The sequence below is a fragment of the Elephantulus edwardii genome, unplaced genomic scaffold (assembly GCF_000299155.1).
Source record: "Elephantulus edwardii isolate Elephantulus edwardi_28Jun2011 unplaced genomic scaffold, EleEdw1.0 scaffold00079, whole genome shotgun sequence".
NCBI lineage: Eukaryota > Metazoa > Chordata > Mammalia > Macroscelidea > Macroscelididae > Elephantulus > Elephantulus edwardii.
In genome coordinates, this window is record NW_006399829.1 from 1020021 (window position 1) to 1032302 (window position 12282).

General features: G+C 40.0%; 1 protein-coding gene across 1 annotated transcript in view; it reads left to right on the forward strand.

The window, feature by feature from the left end:
* Positions 1–8795, forward strand: part of WDR70 (WD repeat domain 70) — a 369437-nt gene extending 360642 nt beyond the window's left edge. Inside the window, exon 18 of the mRNA XM_006889538.1 lies at positions 8708–8795. Coding sequence (XP_006889600.1) covers positions 8708–8795 — 88 coding nt within the window. The remainder of the gene's footprint in view (positions 1–8707) is intronic.
* Positions 8796–12282: the final 3487 nt, after the last annotated feature.

The following is a 12282-nucleotide window of genomic DNA, read 5'->3' on the forward strand; positions in this document are numbered from 1 at the left end:
GAAATGGCTTGCCTCTGGAAGCTCTATGAACAGTGCTCAGGCCTTTCATTCATAGGGTCACTGTGAGTCATCTATGACTCGATGGCACCTAACAACAACAACATGAAAAATGAACAAGGATGGACCATAATCCAATAAGCAAAATATTCTGAGAAAGGCAGATTTCAGTCAGAGGGATACTTTCCTGCTTGATGAGGAAGGTTGACTTTATCTTCGCTTACCTGGTAAGCACCCATGATGAGTGTACCTTTGGCTGAGTGGAATGTTCCCTTTTCTTCTTTTTTCTCTTCCAGGAGATCCCTTCTTAGGGTTTGTATTTGGACGAGGAACTCCATTCTGTTATGAAGCTGGAAGTCTGAGCAGATAACTTTCTGCCCCATGCAAAATAAGGCCGGGGGAAAGGAAAAACTCAAAGCAGTGGGATCTAGTTCTTGTTCATTATTTGTGTGTCTCCTGAGTTCCTACCATTTCTTCAGAGTTCATGCCATTGAGTTTGTTCTAGTCCTTTGAGGATAGCTCCCAGCAGATCTCACGTAAAGATCAGTGTGTAAATTCCAATTCTTCAAGCAACCCAGGATGGAATCCATTTGTTTATAAGTGACAATATTAATAGAGATTTATAAGGATTTGTTTCCTGTTGCTTTTTTTTTAATTTTTTCCCTGTTGCTTTTAAAAGCAGGATTTTAAAACTAGTTTTTAGATGTTCTCAAATCCAGTAACATTTTCTCTTTTTGCGTGTGTCATTTTATTCCTGCATTTCACTGCTAGTTTATTTTCATTGTAGTTTTCTATGCTTGGGGCAAATTAGGCCATCGCCAGGGAAGAAACCCTCTGCTGGAGGCTTCCTAATTGTCTCTTTTTCTCATTGTCTTGATGAAGTGGTGACTAAAGAAATCCATTTAAAATACCCTAGATGATCCCAAATTGAACTTTGCAATGAGGAAAATTACTGGAAAAGAAGAATAACTGTAAATTTTAAAGCTGTGATTTTTCTGAGCTCTTACAAAAACACTACCATTTTCCAGACTGAATGAGGTGTTCAGTGCACTAGAGTTGAATAATCAGCTGGTCTTTACTTGGCAAACAGTGTTCAGTTCATATTTGTAAACAAAGTTGTATACTTTGTTTAGGACTGAAAGTTCTCTGTAAAAATGATCATTTCCAAGCATTGGGGGAAATTGCTATGGGTCACATTTCCCTTCTCCGCTTCCTCCCTAATCCCTGAGGATTAAAGACCACTTTATAAAGGATACCAGAGTCCCTTCAATACTAAACCAATAACAGTGGTGTTACCTACAGAAACACTTGGGAGAAAGGCCGGGTGATCTGCTTCTGAAAGGTCAGAGCCATGTCAGCCCTCAGGAGGATGGTTCTGTGAGGAAAATACCTGGGGTTGCCAGGAGACAGTGTTGACTTTAGACCAATTGGTTTGACTTTTGGTTCGTTAAAGACTTGCAGTTCCAGCAGCTTCACTCACTCACTCACTCACTCACTCACTCACTCACTCACTCACTCACTCACTCACTCTCTCAGTCTCTCACTCTCTTCACCCACCATAGAGGGCTAAGTCTTTTGTGTGGACATCCAGCAATGTGATTGCTTGTCCTGGGGGCAGTGCTTTGTGTAATTGTCTTCCACAGTCTCCCCATCTCCGTATCTTCCATCATCAGTGGTTTCCATTTTTCTCATAATAGACATCCTAATGTAGGTAAAATGGTATCTTGTTGTGGTTTGACTTGCCTTACCCTAGTGTTTAATAAAAAGAGCCCTTGTGGCCCAGCAGTTAAACACTCAGACGCTGACTGAAAAGTCGGCAGTCGGAAGCCTCTCCTCAGGAAGCTATGGCAGTCTGCTTTCTTAGACTCACAGCCTTGAAAATGGAGGGCTGGTTCTAGCCAGTCCTGTAGTCACTAGGAGTCTGACCCACCAAAGGCCGTGGCATTTTATTTTGTATTGCCAATTAAGACTCTTTCCACATGTTTATTAGCCCTTTATCTTCTTTGAAGAAGTATCTTCAAATCTTTTGCCCAATTTTTGATTGATTTCTTTGTTATTTTGTTGTTGAAGTCTGTACGTAGGCTAGGTGTTGTTGTTGCTGTTGTTAGGTGCCGTCGAGTCATAGATGACTCATAGCGACCCTATGAACGAAAGGCCTGAGCACTGTTCATAGAGCTTCCAGAGGCAAGCCATTTCGGAAGTGGATGCCACTCCTGCTTCCAAGCTTGTTTTAATCGGGAATCTCCAGCAAACACTGTCCACCATCAGTAACCATTATCACATTTGGCACATCAGTGTCACAGTGTTCAGCATCACAGCAACCACGAGTTACCTCTGAACAGCAATGCACAGACCAGTGCTATACCACTTAGAAGAATGTTTGACAGGAAAACAATTTTCAACCAGGCCTGAGGGCTACAGATTAGAATCACCCACCTTGAGCTTGGTAGCATAACTTTCTGTCCACTAGGCCAACATAGCTCTATGTCGCCGTTATTGTTGTTAGGGGCCCTTAGAAAATAGATGGCTATCAAATATTTTGTCCTGTTCTGTAGCTGTCTCTTCACTTTCTTGATAAAGAAAAGAAACTGTTTCGTGAATTCTAATTTTTTTTCCCTTTGGATATTAATGCTTTTGGTATGGATTCATTGTAAAAAAATAAGCTCTCTTGAGGATTTACTCACTCTGTGTTTTCTTCTAAGAACTTCATGGTTTTAGCACTGATATTTAGGTCACTGATCGTTCTTTACAAAATCTTATCTTCAACATCTATGTTGTTGGGGAATACTGGAATGTCATTTCTTTCCTTGTGATATGCCTGACTGGCTTTGCTGTCAGTAAAATGTTGACCTCACAGAATGAATTAAAATGTGTTCTTCCTCTTTCTTGAGGAACAGTTTGAGGACTGGTATTGATTCTTCTTTAAATGACTGATGAAATTAACAAGTTGAACAATATGATCCAGAGCTTATTTCTTACTGAAGTCTATTTAGGTAGTTTAGGGAGCTCTGGTGGCTTAGTGGTAAGAAGTTGCACTGCCAACTCAAAAGCACATGGTTCAAACCCCCAACTGCTCCATGGGAGAAAGATGGAAAATTTCCTTCCGTGCCAGTGGCTGCCTCTGGAACCCACTGGAGGGTCAGCTGTGAGTCAGTTCACCTTGAAGGTGCATAGCAACAGCAACAACAATGTGTTTCTAGGTATTTGTTTGTCTAGGATATTTAATTTGTTAGCAAACAATTGTTCATAGCATCTTCTTAAAATTATTTTTATTTCTGTAGGGCTGGTAGTAATTTTCACATGCTTGTCTGACTTTAATTACTTCTTGTCACTTGAGCTAAAGATGTGTTGATTTTATTATCCTTTCAAAGAATCAACTTTTTATTTTCTTGATTTTCTGTCCTGTTACTCTATTTAGCTACACGCTAATCTCCATTTCCACCTCCATCCTTCTTCTTGTAGCTTTAGTCATAATTTACTTTTATTTTTATAGCTCTTCAAGGTAGAAAGTTGGGGTTTTTAATCTGAAATGATATTCTTTTTTAATGTAGGCATTTACCACTGTGCCCAAAACTTCCATAAATGTTGGTGTGCTGTGTAGTTTTCTCTCATTTGCTACTAGGTATTTTCCAATTTTCCTTGTAATTTCTTCTTGGATCCCTGGTTGTTTATAGATACTGTTTAATTGCCACATTTGTGACTTTTCCAGTTTTCCTTCTGTTACTGATTTCTAGTTTCGTTTCCATTGTGGTTGGAAAAGATACTTGGTGTGATTTCAGCCTTAAAAGGTTTATGACGCTTTGTTTTGTAACCTATCCTGAGAATGATCCATGTGTAATTCAGCTCTTAGTGGGTGGAATATTCTACATATGTCTGCTAGATCTACATGGGTTTATACCCTTCTTTAAGTCTTTTATGTCTTTGCTTATTGTCTGTGTAGACTGTTTTTCCTTTATTAAAAGTGGTGTATTGAAGTCTTCAACGATATTGTAGAACTGTTTCCCCCCCCCCCCCCATCAGTTCTGTCAAACTTTGCTTTATATATTTTGGAGATCTCTTGTTAGTTTATCAGGAGCCCTGGTGGCCAAGTGGTAAGGAATTGCACTGTCAAACCAAAGGCAGGAGTTTGAATCCACTAGCTGCTCCTTGTCAGAAAGGTGGACAATCTCTTGTGTAATTTACAGCCTCCAAAAACCCACTCGAGGGTCAGCTAAGAGTTGCTTCGACTTGATGGCAATGGGAATAACTTGTTAGTTTTACCACTCATCTCTCAGTTTGTCAAAAAGTGGTAGCTTGTATGTTGCTATGTTGCTGAAAGCTGTGCCACATATATTTCAAATATTATTAAGAGCTGTAGTTGTCCATTTGTATAATGGCTTAAACTATTTTTGCAAAGCTGTCTTGGAATTGTGTGAGCCCTGAAATGTCTTCTTTTGTAGCTTGTGTTAAGCTAGTACTGTGGCAGAGATTTCCTTAAATGTCAGAAGGAGATTTAAAAACCAAAACTTCTCTCAATTTTTTCCGTCTGCCTTTGTGCCATGCCCCTCTTACAGCACCCATCCAGGTTTCCTCTGAGCCCAAAGATCAGCTCGAGATGAGAGCATGAGGTCTTCTCTGCTCGTTCTGAGCATGTCTTCCTTTTTTAGCTTCCCTGTATAGAGCTTTACTGTACAGAGTACTTTTGAAAACCTTCACTTCCTAGTGAATGGTTTTCTCAACCTCTCCTTCCAATTTTTTAGCTCCTGATCCATGCCTTAATGACATACTTTAGCCCTAGGTGATCGTAGACTATTAAAACCTCAGGTGGTTTTCTCTTGTCCTCAGCCCCATGTGAGCTCTCAGGTCATACTGAGCTGAGCACTTCTCATCAGCTCTTCAGGCGGCCCTGCTCAGGTTCTAACAGATGCGTACAGTAATCTGCAAGTAAAATCGGCTGTTCTTTCTGGAGCAAACCATCCTCTCTGGAACTGTGGCCAGTCACTGCTTTAAGAGAGATGTCTGGGAAGGGTTTGGGGCACCGGTGAATAGCACCCCAAAATTCTTCTATCATTTATGTCATTTCCTTAATTGAGCATTCGTTTACTTACCTTGACACTTCAACTGGTTTCCTGAGTTCTGACATTGTTGATTCTGCCAGTTTCTGTGTGTTGGTGGTTTGGTTTCTTTCTTGGTGATTTTCTTAGGGGAGGGTGGGGTGGGTTGAGATGTGAGCATGCAGCTGTTTACACAATCTTGCTCCAAAATCTCAGTGCTGAGTTTTATATTTAGTTGCGGATCTTTTCATTCTTTTGTTCTTGATCTTCCACTCATTTGCTTTGTTCTGATGTCCTTTATAAATTATATTTATTTTATGCATGTTGGTGCTGCTGTTGTTGTTGTGATGTGCTTTCAAGTGGCCTGCAACTCAGAGTGGCCTGTGTACAACAGCTCTGAAGCCTGCCCTGTCATGAGCCAGTCTCACTGACTCGGACACACCAACCACCATTACCCTCATTACTGTATCAATCTAGGAGGGACTATTCCTTGGAGAAGGACATGATGCTGGGAAGGGTGGAGGGTCAGCAAAGGAGAGGAAGACCCTCAACCAGTTGGATTGACACAGTGATTGCTGCAGTGGGCCCTTGTATGTCAGGAAGTGTGAGAATGTCTCAGGATAGAACAGGGTTCAGATCTTTTGTTCATAGGGTCAGTAGGGGTCATCCTCGACTCAACAGCACCTAACAACAACAATAAAAATTGTGCCCATTTAGGGGAGCTCTGGTGGCCTAGTGGCAAGAAGCTGCACTGCAATCCCAGAGGCGCATGGTTCGAATCCACCAGATGCTCTGCCGGGAAAGGAGGGGCAATCTCCTCCTGTACCAGTCAGATCTGATTTGATGGTACACAGACACACAAAATAATAATAATAAAATAAAATTTTAAAAGTGCCCATTTAAGTTTATAGTTTGATTTTAGAAAATATATACACCTTTGTAGTAGTGTAGTACACTAGTCTATCAGGATTATAGTTTATTCTCACTGCAGTGGTGGCCTAGTGATAAAACGCTGTGCTGCAAATCTCAAAGGTTCGAATCCACCAGCTTCTCTGTGGGAGAAAAAAGGCTATTCTCCTGTTGCCTCTGTAAACCTGTTGGAGGGTCAGCTATGAATCTCTTTTGACTCAATGGCATACAACAACAACAACAAAGGGAGCTCAGGTAGCCTAATGGTAAGGAGCTACACTAACAACCCGAAGACAGGCGGTTCAAATCCACCAGCTGTTCCACATGAGAAGGATGGGCAGTCTCTTCCTGTGAGATTTACTGCCTCCAAACATACACTGGAGGACCAGCTGTGGATTGGTTCTGACTTGATGATACATAACATCAACAAAAGCAATAACCCTAAAATAAAAAAAAGTTTCTTTATGCCTTTTTCAATTGTTACTCCCTGTCTGCCTATTTTAAAATAACTCCATTCATTTTGTGCCCTTTAATGTTAAGGATCCACCTCCCATAAATATTTTTAGACGTTGTTGTTTGTTGTCTGTTGCCGTCAAGTCAAGCACAACTCATAGTGGCCCTATAAACAAAAAACTTGAAGCCTTTCTATAACTATCATCATTTCTCCAAGTTCAGAGAATTTCCAGAGGCATGCTGTTTAGGAAGTGGATGCCACTCCTGCTTCCAACCCTGTCTTAAACTGGCAGCTCCACTAAACACTGTCCACCAGGGGCATTCGTTATGGCATTTGACACCCAGTGGTACAAAGTTCAGCATCACTGCAAGCCCCAGGTTACCTCAGTACAGCAAATTGACAGATTTTTAGAAGTACGTAGGATATATAAAAGTACTTAAATAAAATAACCTGCTTAAGCTCCAGGCTCTCTTCCTGTGATCTGTCGTTGTGTTTCTTTTTTTATGTCCCAGAAAAGGAGCATTGCAACTTCCTAGTGCTTAATCTCATCATAACCAACAATAATGTGCTGGCTGGCGTCTTATGAAACGTTGTCAGATATCTTTGGAAGGTCATATACCTTCTTCTCTTAAAAATGAAATATCTAATGCAAACCTATTTTTAAATAGGAAATTCTCTTCTTATATGACTTTATTGTTTTTGTTGTTATGTGCCATCGAGTCACCTGCAACTCAGAGCAATCCTGTTTACAGCAGCTCTGAACCCTGCCCTGTCCTGAACCAGTCTCACTGCCTCCAACACACCTATCCCCATTGCCCTAGTTACTGTATCAATCCATCTCATCGGGGTCTTCCTCTCCTGCACTGTCCCTCCACCCTTCTGAGCATGATGAGTTTATCCACGTCTAAATGGCCAGTGTCCTTGCCAGAAGATGGACTGTGTAACTAAGTACCGATTGTGTGCTTATGGCGTGTTATAAAGCCAGGGGTCTTGTCAAGATGATCCTAGAAGGAATTATTTTCTTCAGTAGTTCTCACGGCATAGGAAGATTGATAGCAGCTTTTAGAGATTTTTTTTTAAAGCAGTGACATATTTGTAGACGTCATAACAGTATCTTGATGGGACAGTGAGTGTAACCAAGTAGACATGGGCCAGCTCAAGCTCTAATATATAGGGGTGTGAAGTAACTGGAGAGAAAAACAACGGTGACTAACTTACACATGATGAGCTCTGACACATGACCCAATTCAGAGCATCAGAATGATTTGTGGATAGTTTATACTCCTTCCTCGGGCTATTAAAGAAACAAGAAGTAGTACAAAGTGTTAACCCTGGTTTCTCTTGCCAAACAAAAGACATTGCTGCTGTTACTGATTTTGCCCTCCTGGAAGAACTTTATAGTAATGGGTTGAAGATAAAAGCTTCAGCATGGTATACCATATAACTTCAGGTTTTATATACTTTTCTGCATCTTTATGACGATATAGAGCTGTTTTCAAAAAAGGAGTTTGCACTAGCACAACTGAAAATGGCATAAGTATAACCACATGACATTTTCTTGGCAATATTTTCTGTGTGAATGGTGTGAAAAGGAATATCACTGAGCCAGGTATGCTTACAGAGCTCAGAAAGTCCTTCTGTGAACATTGCACTGTGTACTGTGTGGCAAGATGATAGCCCCCCGGGGCTCAGTCGTGTTTGCCAGAATGGTTGACATTTCACTACGTTGGTGAGCGATAGTGCCTATTTCTTTCTTTGCTTTTTTATAATTCTAGCATTGTGCAGATTACTGTATGTTATCATTTTACAATCATTGGATAAGAAAATGAATTCACATTTTCCAGTTTATATGTGTTACAATCCATCCTAGCATTTATCTGGACACCATAAATCTAGGAATAATCAGATAGAAAGCAGGACCTTGTGAATTCTTGTTTGGTGAATATGTCTTCACCTTCCAAATGGTCCTGACTCCCCTGGATTGAAAGTGGATGGTGCCTATGACTATGTGAGCTTTCAATGAATTTGATGCATTTTCATTTTATTTAAGGAAAGGATAAGTTCTGCCACAGAGAGGAAACCTCTAGCAGAATCTTTGGCTCTTTCCCTGCATATAAATGAATTACATTTCCTTTTTATTTTCTAAAAATTTGATGGTTGAGGTTGAATAATTGAGATGTCATCACTGCTTTTTGAAATTTGCTTTCACAGGATGGAAAAAAAACCAAACCACAACAACCCAGCACAACAATGCCTAATGCAATAAACAGTTGGTGACGAATTTTTCCCTCCTCCTCTTTATCTTTTCTTTCAGAACTCAGCCTAAAACCATGTTTGCTCAAGTTGAATCTGATGATGAAGAGACAAAGAATGAGCCAGAATGGAAAAAACGTAAAATTTGAAGAATGTCATTTTAGAGCTGTTTGCCTGAGGGGCAGGCATATAGAAGTTTGTTTGTATGTTTGTTTTTTCTTTTCACTAAGATGCTTGTGAAGTAAAATACATTTTTTTAAATGAAAAGACTGGTCCTGTGTATTACTGAGCTGCTCAAAAGATTGGTAGCTACCCACTACTAAAATAGTGATTACATTTTCTTACCTACAGCTAATAAATCATATTACAAGTAAACAAGAAACAGATTCTGAGCTATTATCAAGTAATTTAGTTATTTGGAAACTTGATTCAACAATTACTGGTCTTGTACAGATTCTCATAACCTTATGGGGGGAAATGCACGCTGAGATACGCATCTGTCTTGAGCGATTCTGGAGAACATAATATGGAAATACACATCAAACAGTTTAATATTTCTGTGTAATTTCACAGCAGTTGTTTACATGGCTGTAAATAATTAGACGGAGTTCAAACTAAAACCATGGCTGTGCTAGGAAAGAGCATGTGTCTGATTACCCCTGAGCAGCAGAATACAGTGCAGTCAGCTGAGGTTCGAACCCCAATTCAGTCCTTTCCTGTCTGAGTCCATTAAGGGAGTCATGTGAGGAGAGAACTCCAAGCCTCAAATGAGAACAGTGTCTACCACACAAGAGTCTAGTAACGATTAAATGAGATACTCCTTCTACTCTGTGTTTCTGGCACAAAGTTTAACACATGCTAAATATTTGCTATTTTAAAGTCAGGTCAGTGATATCTTTGTCTGGCTTTTGTCAGGATCGACTGAGAAGGATGTAGAAGTCCTTTGTAAATGTACAGAGTAGTGGAAGTAGAAGGCGTTCAAAATCCTGCCGAAAGGCCCTTGTGTTTTTGCAACTAGAAAATGAAAGCAGAAGTTGGCAGTTTATCCAAAGCAATAATGAGTCAAGAGAATAGACCGCTGTGGAGTGATTTCACACAGGCATGAGTAGATTTTCTGTGTTAAATAGTCCTCATTAGGTAACTCATGTCTTTTGGTACCCTTGCCTTCTGCCCTCCTCTGATTCATTGTATTGAATTAAATAATTATAAATATGAGTGATGATCCAAAAAGTTTTGAGTTCTGTAGATTCATGAACACCCCCCCCCCAAAAAAAAAGTAAGGGTTTGGTAATGGCCTTTCCCATAGCTTCCTGCCTCTGCAGATTCTGAGACGACTGTGATCCTTCTCCCATAGGTAATTGTTGTTAGGTGCCACTAAGTCAAGTACAACTCAGAGTGGCCCAGTGAACAACAGGTCTGAACTCTGTCCTATCCTGTGCCATCCTCGTCCTCCCCAGCATATCTGAGTTCAGACACTGCCATCAATCCATCTCATCGAGGATCTTCCTCTCCACCTTTCCAAGCATGGTATCCTTCTTTAAGGAATAGCCTCTCCTAATGTGACCAAAATAAGTGAGATGAACCTTCACCAACTTTGTCTCCGGGGAATATTCTAGTTACATTTCTCTAACACATAACTGTTTGTTCTTTTGGCGGTAGATGGGATCATTATTCAACACTCTTCTCCAACACCACAGCACAAATGCATCGATCCTTCTTCTGTCATCCTTATTCATTGTCCAGCTCTCAAATGCATAGCAAGTAACTGGAAAGGCCTAAATCAGGTGTACCTTTGTCTTTAGACTGACATAATTCATTGCTCTTTGGGACTTTGGAGAGATCCCTGACAGCAGACTATCCCAATGCTATATCCCAATGCTCTATGTCTCTTGATATCCTGACTGCTGGTACTTAGGGTGTTGACTCTGGATTCAAGTAAGGTGAAATTATTAACAACCTCAATCTTTTCTCCATCTATCATAATTTGCATATTGGTCCAGTGGTGAGGATTTTCTCCCATATGTTTGTACTAAAAACTTTATTCTTATAGATAATTCACTTTTTTCTCTCTCTCACTCTAATCTCCCCATTTCCATTCCATTTTTCTTCCTTTAAGACTTCTTTTGAGATCTTAAGTAGTATGTAGTATATAGCCAAAGAATTGGCTGCATGGAACCTTTCAGGAAGTAATATATAATCAATAAACAATGGTGATGAAGAAGGAAGTTCAAACCATTTTGAAGGTATTGGCAAAAAGTAAGTCCCCAGGAATTGAGGGAATACCAATTGAGAGATTTCAACAAACAGATGTAGTCCTGGATGTGCTCACCAAGTTGTGCCATGAAATCTGGAGGACGACTACCTGGCCACCTAACTAGAAGAGGTCAATATTTATTCCCATCCCCCCCCCAAAAAAAAGTAATCCTACTGAATGTGGAAAATTCAGAGCAATATCACTAATGCCACATGTAAGACAAATCTTGCTGAAAATTATGAAAAAATACTACTAGAACAGTACATTGACAGCTGACAGAAATACAAGCTGAATTTGGAAGAGGCCATGGCATTAGGAATATCATTGCTGCTATCAGATGGAGCATGGCTGAAAGTAGAGTACCAAAAGGATGCCTGTTTGTGTTTTGCTGACCATGCCATTTGTGTGGATCACAACGAATTATGGCTAATGTTGAGAAGAATCAGAATCCTAGAACACTAGATTGTGCTCGTGTGAAACCTGTATCTAGACCAGGACATTGTAGTCCCAACAAAGCAAGAGAACAGAGCATGATTCAAAATCAAGAAAGGAGTGCATCATCAATGTATCCTTTCTCCATCCCTTTTCAATTTATATGTGGAACAGCTCGTTCAGGAGGCTAAACTTTATAAAGAAGAGTGTGGCATCAGGACGGGAGACTCATCAACAACCTGCTAAATGCACATAACACAACTTTGTTCACCAAAACTGAGGAGGACTTAAAGCATTAGCTGCAGAAGTTCAAGTACTACAGCCTTTAATGTGTATTGCATCTCAACTTCAAGAAAACAAAGATCATAAAACCTATCAAATGGGAAAATGACGACCTCTTCAACAAATGGTGCTGGTAAAACTGGACTGCTACCTGCAGAAAGCTGAAACGTTACCCACATTTTGCACCATACATAAAAATCAACTCAAAGTGGATCAGAGACTTGGGAGTAAAGCCCAAACCATAAAGTTCATAAGAGACAAACTGGGATCAAGTTTAGACAGCCTAGTCTATGGTACAAAGAGACTGCCAAATATAGCCAGAAATGCACAGTCTGGAGAGGATAAAATTGATGAATGGGACCTCCTAAAGATTAAATCCCTGTGTGCATCCAAACATTTTTCAACAGAGTGAAAAGAAAACCCACTGACTGGGAAAAAAACATTTTAGATAAGGGTTTCATAACAAAAATTTCAGAATACTACAAGGCCTCCACAAGAAAAATAATGATAACACAATTACACAATGGGCAAAAGATAGAGAATTTTCATATTTGGATGGCCAACAGACACATGAAGAAATGCTTAAAATCACTGGCAGTAAGAGAGATGCACATCAAAACCATAATGAGATAACATCTCACTCCAGTAGCAATGACAAAAGTTTAACA